Genomic DNA, 25,173 nt, shown 5'->3' with positions numbered 1-25,173 from the left:
TTTCAAGATGCCACTGTTGGTCGTTGTGACATAATTTAGGATTTAATTTTCAGCCTATTTCCTTTTTAGTCTGCCTGTCTCTCTCCACAACCCCCTTCAGACCTTTTTCCTAGTAATAAACAGTTTAGGGCTGGCTGTGGTCGTTTTGCTCTGCCGTTTGGTTTTTAGTGGAAACTGTCCCTTCAAATTTTGAGGAAATCTGTGCACATGCACAGTAGAACCCTCTGGGGGTGGGAGTGGGTTGTCCACTCGCTCAGGCATGCACCCCTCTAGTCACCAAAATGGAGGTGCATAGCCAGTGAGAGACCAATGAACAGATAACAACAACAAAAAAATGCCCACACCTTTATCTCTGCAGTTCTGTCAGGCGTCTGTGGCTGCTCTGATCCTTCCCCAGCTTGGTCTCACCCAAGATGGTGGCTCCGGGAGCAGCTGAGCATCTTGGATTAGAAAGTACTGGATTTCTTGCTTCTTCTACAAATTCCCCTGGATTTAATTCTTCCAACCTTCTAAATATTCCTTTATATGTGGTTCAGAGTTCTGGAACCATCCCCTGAGCCTGCTTGGTCTGGGATTCTGTGTTGTTGCTGACGGAGCTCCTCACTGCACATCTACCCGATCCGCCGTCTTGTTTTTTCTCCTCATAAGCCTTTTAATAACTAATCTTTCACAGGTGGATTGTTTCTTCTTCTTCCTAGTCTGTCTTTGTCTGGAAGCTCCGCTGAAACCTGTCCACCATAGGTGTCCCCACTACTTTTAAAATACTGGTGGCGTAGCTCCCAGTATCACAGCAACATACAAGTCACCACAGTATGACAAACTGACAGAAGTGTGAGGCATTAAGGTCACAGAAGTACTTAAGATCAGGGCGGATCACATCAGAGCACACTAGGGGAGAGGGGCAGGGGTTGTTAAATGATTGCATTACATAACTGCCAAACCACTGAGAATCGTGGCCTAGCCAACTTGACACAGATAATTTGGGAAGAACACTCAATCCATGACAGATTGAGGCACGGAACTGGGGAATCACTGTTGTGCTAAGGGGCTGAGATGCAAGTGCAGATCTCTCTCACTTCCTAGTGGTGTGTGAATGGTGCCCCAAGCAGGGGGCTCTGATAAGGGGGCATGTGAGGGCTTCATCCAGTCTTCTCCCTACTGCCTAACACAGCTGAGGTGCAAGGCTGGAACTGCCCAAAGGAAGGGGCCTTTACTAAATCCCACAGAAATACTCCATATGTTCCATTATTTGCATTCTGTTAGTGCATTCCCAGGGAGTCCTGGCACGGCACTGTAGGATAAGCACTGAGCTGCTAACCACAAGGTTGGAGGTTCAAACCTATCAGTCGCTCCTTGAAACTCTATACAGGGTTGCTATGAGTTAGAACAGACTCCACGGCACTTCACAACAACAGTGCACTCCTAAAGGTCCTTGTATAAGTCATATGCATTGTGATGGATTATTAACCTAAAAAGGTTGGTGGATTTCAGTGACTCTGTAAAATAAAGGCCGTGTAATCTTCTGCCATAAGGAGCTCTGGTAGCGTAGTGGTTACGAATTGGGCTGCGAACCTTAAGGTCAGCAGTTCAAAACTGCCAGCTGTTCCGTGGGAGAAAGATGAGGCTTTCTGCTCCCTTACAGAGTCGCTATGAGTCGGAACCGACTCCACGGCACATAACAACAACAATCTTCTACCATAAAAATTTCAAAAAAGGATCACGTCTACTCCGACTCATGGAAACAGTATATTTTACAGAGTAGAACTGCTCTATAGCATTTTCCTGCTTACCATCTTTACAGAAAGTACCCAGATGGTGTAAACGGTTTGCTTTCAACTACTAACCTAAAGGTTGGTGGTTCGAACTCACCCAGAGGCTCCAAGGAAGACAGTTCTGTCGATCTGCTTCTGTTAAGATTGTTGTTGCTAAATGCCATCAAGTCGGTTCTGACTCATAGTGACCTTTTACAGCGTTTCCAAGGAACACCTCATGGGTTTGAACTACCAACCTTGTGGTTAGCAGTCCAGTGCTTATCCACAACGCCACATGAAAACCCTGTGGGGTAGTTCGACTCTGTAACACACCGGGTCACTATGAGTCAGAGATGATGCAGTGGGTTTGTTTTGGGTCCTTGGTTAGTGCAGTCCCCAAATTTCCAGCAGTTTATCTCCGTTAGCAAAGGATCCAGAGATAAATGGGTTTCATTTGATTTGGCAGATCCTTTTCATCCTTGTGAATACCGACGAACCCAGAAACGGACGTGTTTTCGAGTACTTTCGGATCACCGAAGTCGATGTCCCATCTGTCCAAATCCTAAACTTAACCTCTGGAATTAGGTACAAAATGCCTACAGAAGAGATAACTTATGAAAACCTCAAGACATTCTGCACCAGCTTCTTGAATAGAAGTGCCAAAGTAAGTGCCTTCTTAGACAGGATTTAGACAGCAGCTCAGGACCATTGGTCGTTTATCATATACTAACTTCTGAAATGTGTTCTCATGTGGCACTGCTGGGTAATGCACTAGAACGCAAGGTCAGTTTAAACTGCAAGGCCGGTGGTTCAGATTCACCAGCCACTCCTCAGAAACCCTATAAAGGGTCGCTGTTAATTGGACCTGACGGGATGGCACTTAACAACAACAACAGCAACTTCTGAAATGGATGAATATTCAACAATTCTTTTTGGGTATAATGACTCTATGTATGACTTATATTTTGCCCATGTTGCTGTTCAATGCTGTTGAGTCGGTTCTGACCAAGAGCGACCCTGTATGAGGTTTCCAAGGAGTGGCTGGTGAGCTTGAACTGCTGATCCTCTGATTCAAAATGACTTTGCAGTCCTGGCAACACCAAGACTCCAGCATTTTGCCCATTGTTGTTGTTGTTAAGTGCCTTCGAGTCGGTTCCGACCCATAGCGACCCTGTACAGGGTTTCCGAGGGTGTAAATCCTTATGGGAGTAGAAAGCCTCATCTTTCTCCTGCGGAGCGGCTGGTAGTTTCGAACCGCTGAGCTTAAGGTTCGCAGCCCGATTCGTAACCACTACGCTACCAGAGCTCCTTAAATCCTTAAATCCTTAAATCTTGCAACTTGAGACTTGAATCTTTTTCTTCAGTTCTTTCAGCTTGAGAAATGACAAGTGTGTTCTTCCCATTTCATTTTCTAACTCCATTTCATTATAATGCTTTACTTTGTTTTCTCGAGCTGCCCTTGGAAATCTGTTCAGCTCTTTTACTTCCTCATTTCTTCTATACTCTATGTTCAAGAGTAAGTTTCAGTGTGTTTTCTGACATCCCTTTTCTTTCTTGTCTTTTTAATGACCTTTTTCTTTCTTCTTGTATGATGTACTTGATGTCATCACACAACTCGACTTATAGTCATCATTACTGTTCAGTGTGTCAACTCTTCTTGAGATGGTCTGTAAATTCAGGTTTGATTTTCCTAAAGTTGGACATCAGCTTTCATGTTGTTGTTGTTGTTATGTGCTGTGGAGTCGGTTCTGACTCATAGCGACCCTGTACAGGGTTTCTGAGGCTGTAAATCTTTCATGGACATTTAAAATTTTTCTTCAGCTTCGGTTTGAACTGCATATGAGCACTTAATGGTCTTTTTCACAGTCAGCCTCTAGCCTTTTGTCCAGACTGATTATATTAAGCGTCTTCCTTGTCTTGATTCCATTTCTGTGTATAGTGTATAGTTCCATGTGTATAGTGGCCATTTATGTTGTTAAGAAAGGTATTTGCAATGAAGAAATTGTTGGTCTTGCAAAATTCTATCATGCAAGTTCCAGCAGTATTTCTATCACCAATGCCTTATTTTCCAACCACTGATTTTCCCTCTTTGTTCCAAATCTTTGCATTTTAATCACCGGTAATTATCAATGCATCTTGATGGTTGTTGTTGTTGTTGTTAAGTGCCGTAGAGTCAGTTCCGACCCATAGCGACCCTGTACAGGGTTTCCGAGGGTGTAAATCTTTATGGGAGATAAGATGGTATGTTTGATCAATTTAAAACAGGCTCAGACTATAAAGATATTTTGAGTCCTTTCCAGAGTCTAGGGAAAAGGGTTAGGGAGTGAATTGTGGGGGGAAAGTCTGGTGAGTTGAGCAAAGGCCACAAAACATGAGTGCTGTGAAGCACATTAAGGATTCGAGCAATGAGGAGCTAAATTTGAACATAGAACCCTGTCTGTGGGGGGAGAGGAGTGTGGAGAGGCTCAAGAAGAGACGCAGAGTGAAAAGATTCAGGAAGTCATTTCAGTGTTCCAGATGCGAGGTGAAGGCTAGCAGGGACTAGGATGTTGGAAGAGTGGATGCAGAGAAGGATATAGAGCCAAGAGCCATTCAGGAGATACTAGTTCTAGAGACAACTTGGCATGGCCTGAGATTTCTACCACCTCCTTCTAGGAAAAGCAAGAGCTAGGTTTATTCGTTCATTCAGTTATTCGCAAAACATTAAAAGTGGTGCACACATATAACTGCTCATTTTCTAGCCAGACTATTGGAGGTTTCAGTTCACCCACAAGCACCACAAAAGAAAGGTCTGGTGATTACTTAAAATGAAATCAGACATTGAGAACCCTTTGGAGTGCAGTTCTATCTGACACAAAGGATCACCGTGAGTTGGAAACAACTCAGTGACAACTGGTATTACTAATTTTGATACCAGTTACCATAACTGATACTTAATGAGGAAGAAAAAAATGACCTTCGTGATATCCTGTATAGCTAGGTATATACATATTATTCAAAGAACCAGACAAATATTAGTGATAATTTTGAATAAATTATACAAAATAAGTTAATAGTCGTGGGATCTGACTTAGTCTGAGGAAGAGTCAGGGAAGGCCTCTTAGTTCTCCAATGTTGTTATAACAGAAACACGGGGGTGATGCTGACAAACAGAAATGTATTCTCTCACAGTTTAGGAGGTTAGAGGTTCAGGTTCATGGTACCAAGTCTAGGAGAAGTCTTTCTCTGGTGGAGGGAGGTTCTTGCTTCCTATCAGCATCTGCAGGCCTGGCATTCCTTGGAGACCTCCATGTGTCTTGGCATCAGTCTTTCTTTGGGTCTAGGAGGTTCCCAGTACAGGGACCTGTGTCCAAACGATTCATCTGACCCCAACGCTTCTTTCTTGGTGGTAGTAGATCAGTCTCTCTCCTTTAATTTATTGTAAGATAAAGCGTGTTGCAGATCACACTCCAAAGAAATTCCCCTTACATGAGATCAGGGCTGTGATGGGATTAAGGGTGTTGCACCCCCCCCCCCCCCCCATAATCCTTTTACAGTTGAATGACTCATCACATTCATCATGGAGGACCATGACATCACTGCAAAGTTACATCCCGGAATAACTGCCAAACCACTGAGAGTCATGACCCAGCCAAGTTGACTCATATTTTGGGGGGAATGCAGTTCAATCCACGGCAGCCTCCTTTGAAGTCATTCTGAAGGATGAGTGTGAATGGATTATGAGCAGGCAGGGCAGAAGTGAGGAGTGGGAATGGGAACAACATAAACAAAGATGGAGGTTAGAAGAAAACTGTCCTTTCTGTGAAATGAAGATGTTAATACATTACCCCCACTCTCATCTGCAATTCCCAAGAATCATGTTAGATTCAAAATGCTAGACTCCGTCCTAGTTCAGAGCTCTGTCTCCTCCTCAGCCTTCTGAGCCCAATTTCCCCTGGACAATCCAGCTCAGAATCTAGCTCAGCCTTTTAAACTCTCTTCCGAGGTTTTGTCTAAGAACAAGAGAACAACTTGCATTGTTTTCAATCAGAGGAAGAAACCTCAACTGTCAGCCTCTTTCTGTGAACTGTTGTTGTCGTTGTGAAGTGCCGTCGAGTCGATTCCGACCCATAGCGACTCTGTATAGGGTTTCCGAGGAGTAGCTGGTGAGCTTGAACTGCCGACCTTGCAGTTTAAACGGCTTTGCAGTCTGTGGACTATCAGATCTCTTGAATTTGCTTCCTAGGAACATCGGTCCAGTGAAGAGATTCCAAAATATTGGGACCAGGGACTGGTTAAGCAGCTCGTGGGGAAGAACTTCAACACAGTTGCCTTTGACAAGGAAAAGGACGTGTTTGTGATGTTCTGTAAGTACCTCTGCAGTGGCGGATAGACCTGAGGGCCCCAACAGTGTTACTTCTCCAGTGTCACCCTTGAATTCTTGGACACGCAAATCTCCAAATCCCATCCGAGCAACATGCTAAAGATGGCCTTCAGGCACCCAAAGAGTATGGTACCAGATGATATCAGCTATGATGTGATGCTAATTATTGGAACATATGGAATAGCTTTCATAGAATCCAAGCCTTTGACTACTTAGAACAACAGCAATGGTGTTTGCTAACATTGATGGAATGTTGAGTGTTTGTATATACTATCTCATTTAAATCTTATAACATCCTTTGGAAAGAAGCTACTATTATTGTTCTCACTTGGCATATAATTAAGCACAATCTCAAGAAGGTAAGGACATTTACCCAAAGTCATATAGATTTGGGAACCGAGGTGAGAACCCAAATCCCAGCGCTGGATTTGAACCCACCGTGACACCTAGTGGTATGATGGTTAAAGCGCATGGCTGCTAACCAGAGGTTAACAGTTTGGATCCACCAGCCACACTCAAAGAGAAAGACACAAAAATTGGCTTCTGGAAAGGTTTACAGCCTTGGAAATGCTATGCAGCCGTTCTTCGCTGTTCTGTAGAGTTGCTAGGGGTCAAAGTCAACACAATGGCAAAAGGATTTTCTTTCCTTCTTTTTTATGTTTTTTTTTGGATTACTCTGATGCAGAATTTATGCTTATAACTATTATACAGAATGCCCTTGTTTCCAGCTTTAGGTAACTTATCAATTTAACCTGCCTGGTTTGGTGTGGCCAAGGTGACGACCCAAGTGATGCAGCATGTGAGAGGACACTTGGCATACAGCTCTGCCGTATTATCAGCACTGATAAATGATGACAAGCATTGTCACTGCTGCTGTTTCTATCGGGACCTCTGGTAGCATAGTGGGTTACATGCTGGCAACAGGGTCAGCAGTTCGTATCTACCAGCCTAGATGAGGCTTTCTGCTCCCATAAATATTTACAGCCTCAGAAACCCTACACAGGATCGCTAAGGGTCAGAACCCACTCGACAACACTCAGCCGCATTCCTATCAGGATTGTTATTGCTAGTGCTCATATAACGATTGGGTTTTTTTTTCTCCCATTGCTGATCTTCATGGAAGATCCAAAGCAAGGCACATTCTGTCCCATCCTAGGGCACAGAGGCGGTGACACTGAAGTTATTTCGGACATACCTTTTATTTTTATGGAAGAGTTGCCATTATTCAGCACTGACAAAGAGCCTGGCATGAGTTTGGTGTTTACACCTGTTCTTGTTTCCTCCTCACCACAGCCTGGTGTGGCACTGTAGGATCAGTACAGCAGCACTGGACTGTGAACCACAAGGTCGCCAGTTCAAACCCAGCAGCTGTTCCTCGGAAATCCTCTACAGGGTCGCTATGAGTAGGAACTGACTCAATGGCACTTAACAACAACAACAAACAGCCTCTGGGGAAGGTGCTGCTTTAACAGAAATACCATAGGTGGGTGGCTCTGGTTGTTAGGTGCCGATGAGTCGGTACCAACTCATAGTGACCTTATGCACAACAGAACAAAACCTGCCTGATCCCACGCCAATCTCACAAGCGTTGCTTTGCTAAGCCCATTGGTGCTGCCACTGTATCAATTCATCTCGTTAGGGGTCTCCCTCTGTTTTGTTGCCCCTCTACTTTACCAAGCATTATGTCCTTCTCTAGGGACTGATCCCTCCTGACAATATCCCTGAAGTATGAAAGATGAAGTCTGGCCATCCTGGCTTCTAAGGAGCATTCTGGCTGTACTTCTTCCAACACAGATTTGTGTGTTCTTTTGGCAGGCAATCCATGGTGCTTTTAATATTCTCCTCTAATACCATAACTCAAGGAGCTCTGGTTATGAACCAGGCTGCTAACCTCAAGGTCAGCAGTTCAAAACTAGCAGTCATTCTGCAGGAGAAAGATACGGCTTTCTGTTCCCGTAAAGATTTATAGCCTCGGAAACCCTACGCAGGGTCCTTAGGAGTCAAACCGACTCCACGGCATACCACTACCACCACCCCATAGCTCAAATGCATCAGTTCTTCTACCGTTTTCCTTATTCATTGCCCGACTTTCACATGCATATGAGGTTGCTGAAACTACCATGGCTTGGGCCAGACTCACCTTAGTCCTCAAACTGACATCTTTGCTCTTCCAGAGGCCTTGTGTGGCAGATTTCCCAGTGTTCTTGACTGCTGCTTCCATGAGTGTGTGACGGTGTCTCTAGTGAACAGAAATTTACCTTCTCACAATTTAGGCAGCTAGAAGCTCCATTCTAGGGGTAAGCCTTCTCTGTCCACTCTGGGAGAAAATCCTTGCCTCAGTTTCTCTAGGGTTCTTCTTGATGCCTTTTGGAGATCTCCATCTGGCATGTAATTCTCCCCATCCGCTTCCTTACTTCTATTCCTAGTGTTCTCTCTGATAGCTCAAAAGTGCTTGACTTAAGGCTCACCCTATATAGATCTGACCTCATTAACATAACAAACAAAATTCTGTACCCAAATGGGGCTACATCCATAGGTACAGGAGTTTAGGGTTTGCAACACATCTTTTTTGAAGACATAATTCACTCCTTAACAGAAGTTTTTGGTAACTTTCACCATACTATCGATGAGGGAAGCCAGAGAGGTTCACTGTTTTACTCCAGGTCACAGAGCAAGTTCAAAGGGAGCTCTGAGGCCACCACTTCTGTGAGGGTGAGACGAGGAAGGGCAGAGTGCATCATGGGAGCCCTGAAATCTCACTAAAAGGACTCTCAGGCATAGGTGAGGTGTTTAAGGTCTATGTGGCTAGATAAGCCTTTCAGTGAGAGAGGCTGCACTTATCTGATGCTAAGTTAAGAGAATATCCATTTGCTTCTTGTAAAAGGCCCAAATTCTCTCAATTTCTGGGAAGCAGGACTGTCAGATTGGCCCCCCTGGGATTGCCATTATGCTCCTTCTGGTTCCAGCCCAGGGGCTGTCTGACTCCAAGGGGCTGGCGGACCACTAATACAGATGGAATGAAAATGGAGGCACTTGGTTTGGGAATGGGTGGATGGGGTGAGGAGGGGCTTGGAGGTCATTCTGCCCACAGAAGCAGAAACTTTGAGCTCCAGTCTTGAGAGGAAGGAAGAGCAGGCAAAGTTTGGTTTCCGTTTCTTGTTAGATCTCAGCACTGATAGCTCTCTCCAGGGCCCAATAACTGGGCCAGACTCCAAACTCCAGGAACTGCCCAGAGGCCGTCCAGTGTCCTCTTTCTAGGGGAAGCTGGACTTTCCACAACCTCCAGTTTACTCTTTGGGCATCTTCTCCTTCACTGGACTGAGAAGTTTTGTTGCTGTTAAGTGCCGTCAAGTTGGTTCCAATTCATAGAGAACCTGTGTAGGGTTTCCAAGGAGTGGCTGGTAGGTTTGAACTGCCCACCCTGTGGTCTGGCACATTATCCTGCAGTGCCACATCAGGACTAAAAAGTAGTATGGTGTAATGGTCACAAGTCCAAGCAGCCTGTTCTCAAACCCCACCTCCTCTGCTTAGTAGGTGAATGTTGTTGTTAGAAGTGCCATCGAGTCGGTTCAGATTCATAGTGACCCTGTATAGGGTTTCCAAGGAGTGGCTGGTGAATGGCCTAAAATGAAGACCTGAACCTCAACTGAAGAACACTTATGCTAACAGGCATCACATACACACACAAACACATGCTTTTGGGCGGAACGTAAGTATCAACCAAGGTAAATATTTTTCTTGCCTTTCTTCTTCAATAAGAGTGGAAAGCTGTGTTTTAGAAAAAGGATTAAACAACAAAGAATAGAGGAAAACATCTCAATACACTGAAGTGTTAGTCTCTGGGTAGAGAGGAACCAAGTCCAAAACCACAAAACCAAACCCACGGTCACTGAGTCAGTTCTGGCTCATTGCAGCCCTGAGCGGGGTTTCTGGGACTGTATTTCTTTATGGGAGCAGACAGCCTCATCTTTCTCCTGAAAAGCACCTGGTGGCTTTGAACTGTCAACCTTGAAGTTATTAGACCAGTGCTTGTCCTCAGTGCCACCAGGGCTCCTAAAAAACAATTGTTGTTGTTGTTAAGTGCTGTTGAGTCGGTTCTGACCCATAGCGAGGAGCAACTGGTGAGCTTGAACCACCGACCTTGCAGTTCAAATGACTTTGCAGTCTAGAGCATTAGCCCACAGCTCCAGAAAGGGATTAGATTATATATATTTTTTAAATGTATTTAGTAATGATCAGGATTACATTTTAAATGGAGCTAAATCTAAAATGCATCCAAGAAAGCTAGAATGCTATCTGCAAAGCAGCTGAAATATGTGTAAGGGTGCAGTGGGTTTGTGTTTATTTTTTACTTACCCTTTTTTTTAAAGTTTTTATTGTGACCTGAGTGATAGTTTACATGGGAGAACATCCGCTTTACACAGTGTTTCATTACAATGATTACAATCGCCTCTGTGCATCATTATTCAACAGTATTTGCTTCCATTCCCTCTGTGTTTTTTTTTTTTTGGGGGGGGGGTGTAAACAAAAACACTCAGGAATATATAATAATTTAAACAACCAAAGAGCACATCCTACAAGCCTAGGGTGCAATGTTTTGCTTTGTTCAGTGTATAAATAAAAGACTTGGAACACATTCTAGACCAATTTTCATGTGTGAAAGTGAGGAAGGTGAAGTAGTAATTTTCATGTACTGCCATAATATGTTAAGTAAAACATCAATGATTTTGACTTGTATTTTTGAGCTGGTTTCATGGTAAAGTCATCTAAAAGATGGAGGTCGGATATTTGGACAGGGTACAATTTCAGTGCCGGCCATAGGCACTATTTCTGTAGGTCTGCGTCGGGCAGGGATGCATGGAGATGACTGAGTGGTACCGGTCCCCAGAGAGTCTAAGCAATGATTCTTCTTCCAGATGCGCCCTGGTCTGAAAAGTGCAATGTGCTGTTCCCAGTGTTGGAGGAGTTGGGCAGAAAGTATCAAAACCACTCCACAGTCCTCATCGCCAAGATTGACATCACAGCAAACGATATTCAGCTGATGTACCTGGACCGATACCCATTCTTCAGGCTCTTCCCTGTCAACTCTGAACAAGTAAGGGGATTCCTGATGCACGGAACTGAAAATGCTGTTATATTGTCATCAGGGACTTGGTTCTTGGTTTCTCCTCTTTGTCAGCTCTACATCCTGCCCTGGTATGGTACTGTGGGTTAATGCACTGATGGCATGGTGAGATTGAACCATGAGGTCAGTGATTCAAGCTCACTAGCCAGTCCTTGGAAACCCTATACAGGGTTGCTATGAGTTGGAACCAACTTGTTGACACTTAACAACAACAACTCTATGTAAAGCAGGACAATGTGAACAAAGAGGCCAGGAGGAGGACTGGAGCATTTTGAAGTTCGTGCATTCTCTTTAGGCAGAAGGTCCAGGTAGAAGAGTCATAGCAAATGTGGCTGGAGTGAAAGAGGAAGGGTCTTAAGTCATCAGAAAAGAAATGTAGATACCAGCGGTCAGTAAGCCACATCTTATCCTTCTTGAAGATTCAAACGAGATAGGGAACTGGTAACATCTGAGCATCCACCATGTACTGAGTGCTTTGTGAAATAATAATCATTATTATTATTATGTTATTGTTGTTGTTAAGTGCTGTCAAGTCGATTTCCAGCCCATAGTGACGCTGTATAGGGTTTCCGAAGAGCAACTGGTATGCTTGAACCACTGACTGCGGTTCAAACCGACTTTGGTGTCCAGCTTTGCAGTCCACAACATAACAAAACCAACAAAGCCACACCAGGAGTCCTTATTAGTATTTGTTGTTGTTGTTGTTAAGAGCCATTGAGTCAGTTCCAACCCATAGCAACCCAGTATAGGATTTCCAAGGAGCGGCTAGTGAGGTTGAACTTCCGACTTTGCAGTTCAAACTGACGTTGCAATGCAGAGGATTAACCCGCAGCACCACCCCAGGACTCCGCTTCTTATTATAGTAATAACAAATACATAGATTGCTCATGATGAGCCAAGCCCTGTTTTTTAGGGTTTTTTTTTTAATGTTTTATTGTGAATTATGTGATAGTTTACATGGGAGAACATTAGTTTCACATTCATCCTATCGTGTATCATTTCATTGCCATGGTTACAATCCCCTCCATGCATCATCAACCAACCAAAGGGTATACACTACAAGCCTGCCCCCGGTCGTCAGCACACATCCCCTCTCTCTCTCTGTCTAGAGTCCCTAGCTGCTCCATCTCTCCACGTCATTGTCTCTGCCAGGCCCTTGACATATAGTTTCATCTTTGTAACCACACACTAAGTTGGTACTATCAGTATCCCCATATTCCAGATGAAAAGACTGGGTCATAGAGAGGCTAAGCATCAAGACCACACCGATAAGTGAGTCTTGGATTTGTGCTGTGCCATGTGGCTCCAGAGTCTGTGGTCTGAACTACCCCACTACCCCCCTGTGAAGCAGGAATTGTGATTTTAGAACCATGGTAATGGGGACTCACAAAGGTTAAGTAGTCTGGTTGTGGTCAACCAGCTTGTTAGGAATTTTACCCTGAATGGCTTTTCTGTGTTTTTGCAGACTGTCATATACATGGGAGAACATACTCTAAAGGACTTTTCTGACTTCCTGGAATCACAAATCAAGACTAGGGTTGAGGACGAGGATGAGGACAAGGTAAGGGAAAATAGTAACACCCTTTGTCCCACCAAGAATTACCACAAACTCAGTGCACTAAGAGCAGAGTGTGGCAAGAATCCTCATGATTCAGATAGTTGAGACAGGATGGGCAACCAAGGAGCTTGGGTCACTTTACTAATTACTTTGTTTCAAGGGTACTTACTATGAAGAAGCAAAAATGAGGAAGGGCAAAGCCTCTTCCATGGTTCCTACAGGTGGCTTCCCTTGGTCTATCACAGCGGCAGAGATGGCAACCAGATGCTTTGATAGGGTCATGCCTTCTGGCATGATGAATGAGCCCATCATTCTACTTCCCCTGGTCTTCCCTTTGTGATGCCATCTTCTGGAAGGTGCCATCAGAATTAATCAGTCCCCATTAAATTCCAAATGTTAAGAAGGCCACTCATTGGAATAAACAGCAGAGGGAATTTATTTTATATCTGGTAGACTGTCCAGCATGGGCCTATTCAGAAGATCAACAACAGTGCTAAGACGTTCTCTCTGCATCTCTTTGAGTCTGCATTGGCTTCATTCTTCCAATAAGAGACTGTCACTGAACCAAAGTTCCAATCTAACATCCTACCACTTGAAAGAAACCACCTCCCTCTTAGTTCCAGTAAATCTACTGGGCAGGGAAGCTCATTGACTAGGCCTGGGTCCTGGAACTAGAGGTGGGGGGAAAGGCTGGTTCCTCACAGGTGCTCCGATTGTTGTTGTTAGTGCCACCAAGTCAGTTTTGACTCATAGTGATCCTGTATAAGGGTTTCTGAAGAGCAGCTGGTGGGTTTGACCCACTGACCTTGTGGTTAGTAGCCCAGGGCTCTACACCAGGACTCCACGGGGGCTCTTATAGAAGTGTAAAACCAAAGCTAGACACTCCCCCTTCCAAGCTAAACCAACCCTTACATTTCTGAAGATCTTTAGACCAAGAACTGATTATTTCTGGGTACATTCTCCCAGAGGTGGGAAGGGATAGTATTGTTGTTAAGTGCTGTCAGGTCGGTTCCTACTCATAGCAACTGTATGTACAACATAACAAACACTTCCCAGTCCTGTGCCATCCTCACAATTGTTGTTATGTTTGAGCCCATTTTTGCTGTCACTGTATCAAGCCATCTCATTGGGGGTCTTCCTCTTTTCACTGGCCCTCCACTTTTCCAAGCATGCTGTCTTTCTCCAGGGTCTGGTACTTCCCAAAGTACAGAAGAAGAAATCTCAGCATCGTTGCTTTTAAGGATTAGCATTCTGGCTGTACTTCCAAGATACACTTGTTTCTTCTTTCAATATTCAATATTCTTCACCAACACCATAATTCAAATACATCAATTCTTCTACAGTCATATGTATTCATTGTCACACGCATATGAGGCAATTTTGGGTCAGGCACTCCTTAGTTCTCAAAGTGACATCTTTGCTCTTGAATAATTTAAAGAAGTCTTTTGCAGTAGATTTGCCTTTTGATCTTTTTCTGTCTGCTGTTTCTGTGAGTGCTCACTATGGACCTAAGCAAAATGAAATATTTGACAACTTTGATCTTTTCTCTATTTATCATGATGTTACATATTGGTTTGTTATAATCCACACAGTGGGATGCCTTTTCAATACATCAATAAAGCACAAGTAAACATCTTTCTGGTATTCCCTACTTTCAGACAAGATCCATCTGACATCAGCAATGATATCCCTCATTCCACAGCCTCCTCTGAATCCAGCTTGAGTTTCTGGCAGCTCCCTGTTGATATATTGTTACAACTATTTTTGAATTATCATCAGTAAAATTTTACTTGTATGTGATATTAATGATATTGTTTGATGGATTTTCACCTTCTATTGATCCACTTTTCTTTGGAATGGGTACAAACATGGATCTCTTCCAATTGGTTGGCCAGGGAGCTATCTTGCACATTTCTTGGCATAGATGAGAGAGCACCTCCAGTGTTGCATCAGTGTAGTGAAATATGGACCGGCCAAGTGGCAGCATCGATAGACTCAAGTGTGGCAACAATAATGAGGTTGGCCCAGGATCAGGCAGGCAGTGTTTCATTCTGCTGTGCATAAGGTCACTATGAGTTGGTACCGACTCAATGGCACCTAACAACAACAGCGACAACAATTCCTGGAGCCTTGTTGTTTTTTTTTCAGTGCAGCTTGGACTCTTCTTTCAATAATATCGGTTCTTGATCACATGGTACCTCGAAATGACTGAATATCAACCAATTATTTTTCGTATAGTGACTCTGTGTATTCCTTGCACCTTTTGATCCTTGCACCTTTTGATGCTTCCTGCATCGTTCAATATTTTACCCACTGTTGTTACGTGCCTTCAAGTTGATTCCAACTCAGAGCAACCCTGTATAGGGTTTCCTAGGGGCCTCTGTTGGATTTAAACCATAGACCTTTCAGTTGGCAGTCCAGAGCTTATCTTACAGAGCCACGCCAGGACTCCCATTGTGTCCATAGAATCCTTCAGTCTGCCTTATTGAGGCTTGCATTTGCATCTCGTTTCTTTGAGCTGGAGACATTTTCTGTGTGTATTTCCCTTTAGGTTTTCTAACTCCAGGTCTTTGCCCATTTCATTTTATTGCTTGACTTTGTCTTCTAGAGCTACCCTTTGACATTTTTGTTTAACTCTTTTACTTCCTCATTTCTCCCATTCACTTTAGCTTCTGTTCACTAGAAAGCAAGTTTCACAATATCTTCTGACAGCCATTTTGATGCTTTTTCTTTCTTTTTGAATGAGTTTGGGCTTTTTTCCTGTATGACGTTCTTGATGTCATACCACAACTCCTCTGGTTTTTTGGGTCATTAGTGTATAATGCAGCAAACCTGTTCTTGAGATGGTCTCTAAATTCAGATTGGATATGCCCAGTGTCATAATTTGGCTCTTGTAGACTTGTTTGATTTTTTTCAGTTTCAGCCTGAGCTTGCATATGAGCAATTGGTGGTCTGTTCCATAATCGATCCATGGCTGATGGTATGGAGCTTCCCTGTAGTCCCATTCCATAGGTGTAGCCAATTTGATTCCTTTTGTTCCATATGATGAGGCCCACATGTATAGTCACTTTTTATGTTGTTTGAAAAAAGTATTTGCAATAAAGTCATAGGTCTTGCAAAAGTCTATCATGCAGTCTCCAGCACCATTTCTATCACCAAAGTCGTATTTTCCAACTACTGATCCTTCCTCTTTGTTTCCAACTTTCACATTCCAATCACCAGTCATTATTCATGCATCTTGGTTGCGTGTTTGATCAATTTCAGACTGAAGAAGTTAGTAGAACTCTTCACTTTCACCATCACTTGCTTTAGTGGTTGGTGTGTAAATTTCAATAATAGTCATATTAACTTATCTTTCTTGTTGTTAAGTGTTGTGAATCAGACTCACAGCAACCTTTCTGCGGAGTGGTTGGTGGATTTGAACCACTGACCAACCTTGCAGATCAGTGCTTATCCTAAAGCACCACATTGTATGGATATTCTCCTATCACAGACAGCATTGTACTTCAAGAAAGATCTTGAGATGTTCTTTTTGATGATAAATGTGCTGCCTTTCCACTTCAGTTTGTTGTTCTGGAGTAATAACCCACATGACTGTCTGATTCAAAATGGTCAATACCAGTTCATTTCAGCTTAATAATGCCTAGGATCTCGATCTTTATGGGTTCCATTCCATATTTTATGACTTGCATTTTTCCTAGATTCATACATTGTACATTCCACATTCCGATTATTAATGAATGTTTGCAGCTGTTTCTGCTGAAACCTGTCCCCCGTGGGGGACCCTGCTGGCATTTAAAATACCCAGCATCACAGCCGCACACAAGCCACAACAGTATGACAATCGGGCAGATGAGTGTCAGTTATGTTAGTTTCTCTTTGTGCCTTTCTTTCCTCCATCCCCCACACCCCCCTTTTTTTTTCTTTAAAAAATAGATAATGTCTGTTGAGCCAAGGGAGTTGGTAGAGGAGAAGATATTGCCTAAGAAAGAGGAGAAATCCTTTGAGGATAAAGAGTTACCTGAGCAGAAGGTGTCTGAGCCGGAGACCATGACGAGGCTGGAAGACCTAGCTAGTCAGAAGAGACCGGTGGAGGAGGAGGTGGAACCACCTAAACCAATGGGACCTCTCAGAGAAGAGAAGAAACCAAGTGTCAAGGAAGAACTTTAGCTTCTCCAAAGCCAGGAGTATGGGCTCCCATCTTCCAAGTCTTGGAGCTCCTCGAATAAAATGACACATTATATGGTAGGGGGTTAGTGGGGGCTAAACAATAAAGCCCTTGCATGATATTCACTCTGTTGTACTTATTCTTTTTCCTGGTTGGTGCGATCTTAAAAGAGCTGGCTGGCCTAGAATTCAGACAGGGCTTGAAGGGAAGCCATCATAGCAACATTTCAAAAGTTCTTACAACCTGCCGGACATTCCTCTAATTCTCATAATGGAATAGAGAGGAAGGTTTCATCATGTCCGTTTTATAGAGGAGGCACAGACTGCTAACCATGGTCTCACACAGCTAGAAAACCACTGAGATTGGATCCGAAGAAATCTCATGCCAGAGAAATTGTGTGTCGCCACAATGTGGCACATCCTCTTAACAGATTGGGGGCTGCAGAGTTTGAGGAAACCTTTTAAATCAAAGGGATTGCTTTACTTGAGCTGCATTTGGGGCTGGGAAGAAAGACCACCTCACAATTGTTTCTCAGTCTTCTGCATCTCAGTGACTCACTCAAACAACAATCCCAAGATTATCCTCAACTCTTGTCTTTGCCATTATATCCAAGCCTTGTGGCTCCGCCCACCTCCCTCTGCTAGACTCCTCCCACTTCCACCCATCTCCACTAACATTCCCTGCCATTCTTAGCTGCTGCTGTCTCCTTCCTGGTCTCTTTGCTACCACCCTGTGTCTCTTCCTCCTATTCTCCTGCCAAAAATAAATCCATATGCCACAAAGCTGCCGAAGCATTCTTTTTACAACACTACATTGTTGTGAGCCTCAAATGGCTCTCACATCTTTTAGAATAGGATCTGGTCTCCTTCTAGTACCTGCAAGATCTTGCAGATCTCTCCTTTCCTCCTCCTCACAGCAGGCGCCAGGCACACTGCCTCTCTCTTCTTGCATAGACAAGAGCACAGTTGTTTCTCTCTTCATCACTATTCCCTCTGCCTAAATGTACTCCCCCAGATCTTCATGTTGCTTTTTCTTATCATTGTTCAAATTTCACCTTAAATATCACAACCTCAGAAAGGTCTTCCTGTATGCCAGTGTTTGAAAGCATATTCTTCTTCTGTTGTACACAGCTGTATTGCTCTCGTCCCCCACTAGTCTACAAGCTCCAGGAGAGAGGACACACCTGTTTTCTTCTCTACTGGATTTCCAATGCCTAGAATTTTGACTGGCACATAGTAGATGCTTAAGGAACTCTGGTAGCGTAGTGGTTATGAATCAGGCTGCTAACTTCAAGGTTGGCAGTTCGAAACTACTGAATCTAATGAAAGAAATTCTATACCAGACAGAAATCACCTCCAATAGGTACATGATTTCAAAATTAACCCTAAAGGAGAAGGTGTTAACTGTGTTGCCTCCAGATGCAAAATGGACTATATTGGTTATTTATTGCTGCTGGGCAAAAAAGAAAAGACCAAAGTGGATGTCAGAATCAATGCTGAAACTTGGTCTTGAGCATACAGAAGCTAAAGTGATTAGAAGAAATGAAGTGAAAATTCTGAACAAAAAATGTCAAAGGGCAGCTCGAGAAGACAAAGTCAAGTATTATAATGAAGTATGCAATGACCTGGAGTTAGAAAACCAAAAGGAAGAACACAGAATTTCTCAAGCTAAAAGAACTTACAACAACAACAAAAAATCATGCCTCCGGTTGCGATACTGAAGTATTCTATGAGCAAAATATTAAATGATGCTGGAAACATCAAAAGAAGATGGAAGGAATACACAGAGTCTGTATATGAAAAAGGATTGACATTCAGTCATTTCAAGAGGTACCATGTGATCAAGAACCAATGGTATTGAAGGAAGAAGTCCAAGCTGCACTGAAGGTATCGGTGAAAAGTGAGGTTCCAGGAATTGATAGAATACAACTTGAAATGTTTCAACAAACTGATGCAGCATTGGAGGCACTCACTCATTTATGTCAAGAAATTTGTAAAGACAGCTACCTGGCCAACCGACTGGAAGAGATCCATGTTTGGGTGATGGAAGAGATCCATTACAAAAAAAAGGGGAGCCAATAGAATGTGGAAATCATTGAACAATGTCACTAATATCACATGCTAGTAAAATTTTGCTGGAGATAATTTTAAAATGTTGCAGCAATTACTTTGACAGGAAGCTGCCAAAAATTCAACCCAGATTCAGAAGGGAATGTGGAATGAGGGACATCATTGCTGATATCAAATGGATCTTGGCTGAAAGCAGAGAATACTAGAAAGATGTTTACTTGGGCTTTACTCACTGTGTGAATTATAACAAACTATGGATAACAACAAGGTCGGCAGTTCGAAACTACCAGCTGTTCCTCAGGAGAAAGATGGTTCTTTCTGCTCCCATAAAGATTTGCAGCCTTGGAAACTCTGTGCAGGGTCACTATGAGTCGGAACTGACTCCATGATACTTAACAACAATGCAGAATGGGTGTTCCAGAACACTTAATTGTGCTCGTGAAGAACCTGTACACAGACCAAGAGGCAGTTGTTAGAGCAAAACAAGGTCTAAAATTAGGAAAAGGTATGTGCCAGGGTTGTATCCTTTCAACATACGTATTCACTGTGTATACTGAGCAAATAGAAGCTGAACTATATAAAGAGGAACATGACATCAAGGTTGGAGGAAGATTCACTAACAACCTGCCATATGCAAATGATACAACTTTGCTTGCTGAAAGCAAAAAGGACTTAAAATATTTACTGATGAAGATCAAAGACCACAGCCTTCAGTATGAATAGCACCTCAATGCAAAGAAAAAAAAATCTCCACTGCTGGATCAATAAATAACATGATAAACAGAAGATTGAAGTTATCAAAGACTTCAATTTGCTTAAACCCACAATCAATGCTCACAGAAGCAGCAGTCAAAAAATCAAACGATGGATCATATTAGGAAAAAATGCTGCAAAAGATCTCTTTAAAGTGTTCAAGAGCAAAGATGTCAGTTTAAGGACAAAGGTGTGCCTGACCCAAGTCATGTTCTTTCTAGTGGCTTCATATGCATTTGAGAGTTAAACAATATGACCGTAGGAAAAGTATTTGAATTATGGTGTGGTGGAGAAGAATCCTGGAAGTACCATGGACCGCTAGAAGAACAAACCTGTGTTGGAAGAAGTACAACCAGAATGCTCCTTAGAAACAAGGCTGGTGAGACTTTATCTCTTGTACTTTGAACATATCAGGAGGGATCAGTCCCTGGAGAAAGCCATCAGGCTTGGCAAAGTGGAGGCTCGATGAAAAAGAGGAAGACCCCCAATGAGATGGACTGGCACAGTGGCAGCAACAATGGGCTCAAACACAACAATTGTGAGGTTGGCACAGGACTGGGCAGGGTTTTGTTCTGTTGTGCAGACTCACAATGTGATAAAACCAACTCAACACCCCACCACCACCACCACTGTTGTTGCTAGAACAAATTCCCACAAATTAGTGCCTTAAAACAATACGAATGTATTTGATAATCCAAGGGGCCGGAAGTCTGACATCTGTTTCACTGGGCTAAAGTCAAGGAGTCTTCAGGGCTGGTTCCTCTTGGAAGTTCTAGGTAAGAATCTGGTCTCATTTTCAGTTTTGGGAGGCTGCCTTCATTTCTTGGCTCATGACCCCTCTCCTGGAGTCACTACAACATGATCTCTCGGCTTCATCACCACATCTCCTACTTTCTGACTCTCTTCCTTGGCCCCTCTATTAAGGACTGTCGTGATCACATTGTGCCCATTCACTAATGAAGGACAATAGCCTCATCTCAAGACACTTCAGCACATCTGCAAAGTTGTTTTTCCATATAAGGTAACACTCCTAGGTTCTGGAAAACTCGGATGTGGAATTTGCAGAGGGCATCATTGTGCCTCCCATAACCCCACACTGCTCATGTGACAGCATTCCAACCAGGTGATAATAGGTCTTCTCTCAAGAAAAATAAATCCTGGTGGTGCAGTGGTTAAGTGCACTGGAATGTCAGCAGTTCAAACCCACCAGCTGCTCTGCTGGGGCAAGATGTGGGGGTCTGTTTCCATAAAGATTGTTGCTGTTGTTATGTGCCGTGGAGTCGGTTCTGACCCATAGCGACCCTGAACAGAGTTTCCGAGGCTGTAAATCTTTACGGGAGCAGAAAGCCTCATCTTTCTCCCACAGGATGGCTGGTAGTTTCGAACTGCCGACCTTGAGGTTAGCAGCCCTATGTGTAACTACTACGCTACCAGAGCTCCATAAAGATTATTATAAGGCAATTCTACTCTGCCCTATGTGGTCACCATGAGCTGGAATTAACTCATCACCAATGGGTTTGGTTATGTTTCTTGGGAAAACAAAAGAGGGTATTATTGTAGGGGTTAAGTTTTCCCCAAATCTTAGGAGCCTCTCCATGGTCCACCCACCATAGAAAGCAGTGGCTGTCTGTGCTCTTTCAGACCTCCCCTCCCCACATTCCCAAACCTGTTCTCTTCCAGACAAAGCAGGGCACAGCCTGGGGTCCTGGAACTCCCCAGAGTCAGATGTCCTCACAGGAGCAGGTGTGTGTTAGTATTCCGGACACGGTGCAAGACTCACCTGCCAGGGCCTTAAGGTCATGTGGCTGCCAGGAAGGAGGGGTCGATGGGGGCTGCCAGGACAAAGTCACATGCAACTGAATCCCTTGTGATATTAATTATTGGATTCCTGACAGAAGTCAATAAGGACCCATAGGGGTCAGCTGGTGGGACCACTTGTATGTGGACTGTGACTGCCCTAAATAATTGGGTTATTTGATTGAAGGTGAAGTTTCAACATCCACACAAGACAGGAGTGAAATCAAAAAGTTTATTACAAGTCCTAAACCCAGATAGCACCCAAGTGGGGCTGGGAGCAGGAGAGGCAGTCCTCTCTCAGATACACGAGAGAGAAGCAGTATACACCTATTACTTAGAAGGTATTTAGGGCATCAGTCACTTGTTCATGCAAGCTTAGTGGCTATTTTGAAAAGCTACCTGGTAAAGCAAGGCAGGAACTCTAAGGTTAGGGTCTAGCTATTTGTCCACACCTTGGGTGTGTGCTATGTGACACAACCTGAGTTGCCTAGACAGCAACCTAGAATGGTTTCCTCTCACTGCACCCTGACAGGCCATGAGTGGGCGTGTCACCTGTAGGCTCCCCAAGTGTGGCCAGGGCCTCTGGCCTTGGGGGCTCAGGTAAGCAAGACAGGTTGTTGGGACAGGAGATGCCCCTTTCTTGGAGGAGCGGCCACTCTGCTTATACAGTGGCTCAGTTCCTGCCCTCTCCCCATCCACACCAGGAGTCCTATAGGTTAGCAGCCCAGAATGTAACTATGTGTTAACCATCTGTACTACAGCCCTGTTGTTGTTAAGTGCCCTCAAGTCAGTTCCAACTCATAGCAGCTCTAGATAGGCTTTCCGAGGAGCTGCTGGTGAGTTGGAACCACTGACCAGTTCTTACCCTACAGTGCCACACCAGGATTCCATAGGATACTTAACCTAATCTTCTCATTACAGTGAGGATGATGACCTCAAGACGGTTAGAGAATGAGTCCCACAGTAAATGACAGACCTAGGATTCAGAACAGCCAACTCCAATCTCAATGTATTTAATTTTGAAATGATCCCAACCTCCCTCATTAGACCCCAGACTTCTCATTTCATCTGGTGGGTTAGAACCCATGATGTCTGCGGCACCTTCTATCTCTGACTTTCTGCCATTCTCCATTCCACTCTGAACCCAGGGGAGGTGGCTGACCCCTTGAGGATGGGATATGTTTCAGAAGGGCATAAACCCCATGATGACACCTCAGAGGTGACCTGATCATTGTGCAGCTTGGCTGCTGACACAGACCTCTACCTGGCTCTGGGTCCACCATGCCCTTGCCAGGCTCCTAGAAAAAAAAAACACCTAGTACCTTGGTACTGCTTTCCCAGTTAATATCTAACTAAGGAATCTCTTGCTCCAAAGGGTACTAAACAGAGACCTTGTATTTCTGGGCAGAGGTGTGACCCCTCCACCCCCACCCCAATGTCAATCATTTGGGGTATCTAGCTTTAGGAAACAAAACAACCACTTCACAGGCTAGAAAAGAAAAACATTATGCCCAAAGGGGGAAAAAAATTCCATCCCCAAGGAAACAATCTCAAGTCTCAAGAAACAGAACCAGAGGATCATTGGAGGAGAGATTTACAACCCGGGGTCAATATGCATATATAGGAGGTAGAGGCTTCTGAGCAGGCTGAGTCCACCTTTCTGGTTTCAGGTAAGGCTGTTTGCAGCTCTCTCTTCCTAACCCACCTTGTCTTCCATCTAGTCTTCTACTGGCACCCATCCTAGTTGGGAGAAAGGGAAAGGCACTGGATGTGGACATAGGAGTCAGACCTGGGTTTCAGTCTGTTGATTGACTCGCTCATCTTTGGTAAGTCTCCCCATCTCTTGGTCTAAACTTAACAATGACGTCCATGTTTTTCAGTTACTCAATGAATGTTGGTTAAGTGTCTACTATGTACCATACCAGGTGCTGTGGTAGGGTTATGAACATGTATCTACATGACACTACATGTATCTTCTGAATTAGTCTCCATGGCAACAACAGGCACAAGTGGAACACTGAATCATCACTGCATTTGATCCAGAATTTTCTTTCAATTAAATAGAATAGAAAAATGTCCACAAGTAAGGTACGTAGTAAAGATTCTTGTTGCTGTTATGTGCTGTGAAGTCGGTTCCAACTCAGCAGGGGTTTCCGAGGCTGTAACTTTATAGGAGCAGAAAGCCTCATCTTTCTCCCGCAGAACAGCTGGTAGTTCAAACTGCTGTCCGTGAGATTAGTGGACTGATTCGTAACCACTACGCTACCAGAGCTCCTTGTAGTAAAGATAGGTGTTGTTTTATTTCACTTGTATGTGTCTGAGCACATGCGTGCAAGCTCACTGGGTTCTGACATACATTTATGCTTATCTTATTGTTGTTGTTATGTGCCGTGGAGTCGGTTCTGACTCATAGCGACCCTGCGCAGGGTTTCTGAGGCTGTGAATCTTTACAGGAGCAGAACGCCTCATCTTTCTCCCACGGAACAGCTGGTAGTTTCTAACTGCTGACTGTGAGATTAGCAGCCCGATTCGTACCACTATGCTTACCAGAGCTCCTTTATCTTACAGGTCCTAGTGAAAGCATTTGAAAAAACACTGATGTTGGGCACAAGTTCCCTGAGCACAGGGATGCCTTACAACTGAGCCTGGTACATAGTAGTCATTCCGTTTGTAGAAGCAATAATCCCCATTTCACAGATGAGAAAAGTGAGTCTTAAGGGTTTGGATCCTGGTTGCAGGCTCCAGGTCCCACACACTTAACCCCATGCTTTGTTAATTTGCTGCTGTAACACAGGGGTAATAACATCCATGTAGAATTCTTTTGCCAGATGGATGAAATAATATAGGATCATTCTGAAATGTTAAAATGTTATTTTTCTAGTTGTTTTCCTCAAGACACTTTATGAAGTGTTTCATGAAGACTGGGATTGTGTCTGTCCTATTCATTGTTCTTTTTAGTAGATATTCAATACATATTTGTTATAAGTGTGGCACTGTAGGGTAAGCACTGGACTGCTAACCACAAGGCCAGCAGTTCAAACCCATCAGCTACTCCTCAGAAACCCTATACAGGGTCATTGTGAGTTGGAACTGACTCAAGAGCACTGAGCAACAACAGAGGAACTCAGTTCCTCTTTTTTGGATGAATAAATGGATCTGAGCAGGTTGAAAATTTTCCCAGCAGGGGACAGGAGGTGACTATTAAAATCTAAAACTGCCCCCAATATAGTGACGAGTTCTGATCACTCCATCTTTATTGTTTCCTGCTTCAAATAGAGACCTAGTCCTTCCTTCTAAATGTGCTGAACCTTAAGGAGACAAGATTGGGATGTAGCTGGGAGTGCGTGTGGAGTCACAGTGGGAATAAGACTGCCACTTTGCAGCTTTTATATTCTATGAATGGTGGCTCCTGGAGTTTGTACAAGACAAGCCAAAGTCTTCCTCTCAATGTGGGCATGAAATGAAGTCATGGATTGATCACATCCATCTCTGTTCACAGAACCTCGGGGCTCAGAGACCAGGAGGGAACTCCAAGGAAACAATCTATTTGGTCTTTGGGCACCAAAAGTAGCAGAGACAAGCCAAAAGG

The 25,173-nt window shown here is 43.7% G+C and overlaps 1 protein-coding gene across 1 annotated transcript in view; it reads left to right on the top strand.

Annotated features, from left to right (window-relative positions):
* Nucleotides 1–16,967, top strand: part of PDILT (protein disulfide isomerase-like, testis expressed) — a 56,832-nt gene extending 39,865 nt beyond the window's left edge. Inside the window, exons 7-11 of the mRNA XM_006875961.1 lie at nucleotides 2,218–2,415; nucleotides 5,977–6,097; nucleotides 11,031–11,209; nucleotides 12,705–12,800; nucleotides 16,734–16,967. Of these exons, the coding sequence (XP_006876023.1) occupies nucleotides 2,218–2,415; nucleotides 5,977–6,097; nucleotides 11,031–11,209; nucleotides 12,705–12,800; nucleotides 16,734–16,967 (828 nt within the window). The remainder of the gene's footprint in view (nucleotides 1–2,217; nucleotides 2,416–5,976; nucleotides 6,098–11,030; nucleotides 11,210–12,704; nucleotides 12,801–16,733) is intronic.
* The last annotated feature ends 8,206 nt before the right edge of the window (nucleotides 16,968–25,173 follow it).

Source organism: Chrysochloris asiatica, unplaced genomic scaffold (assembly GCF_000296735.1).
Source record: "Chrysochloris asiatica unplaced genomic scaffold, ChrAsi1.0 scaffold00348, whole genome shotgun sequence".
Lineage (NCBI taxonomy): Eukaryota > Metazoa > Chordata > Mammalia > Afrosoricida > Chrysochloridae > Chrysochloris > Chrysochloris asiatica.
This window is presented reverse-complemented; position numbering and strand designations above follow the sequence as displayed.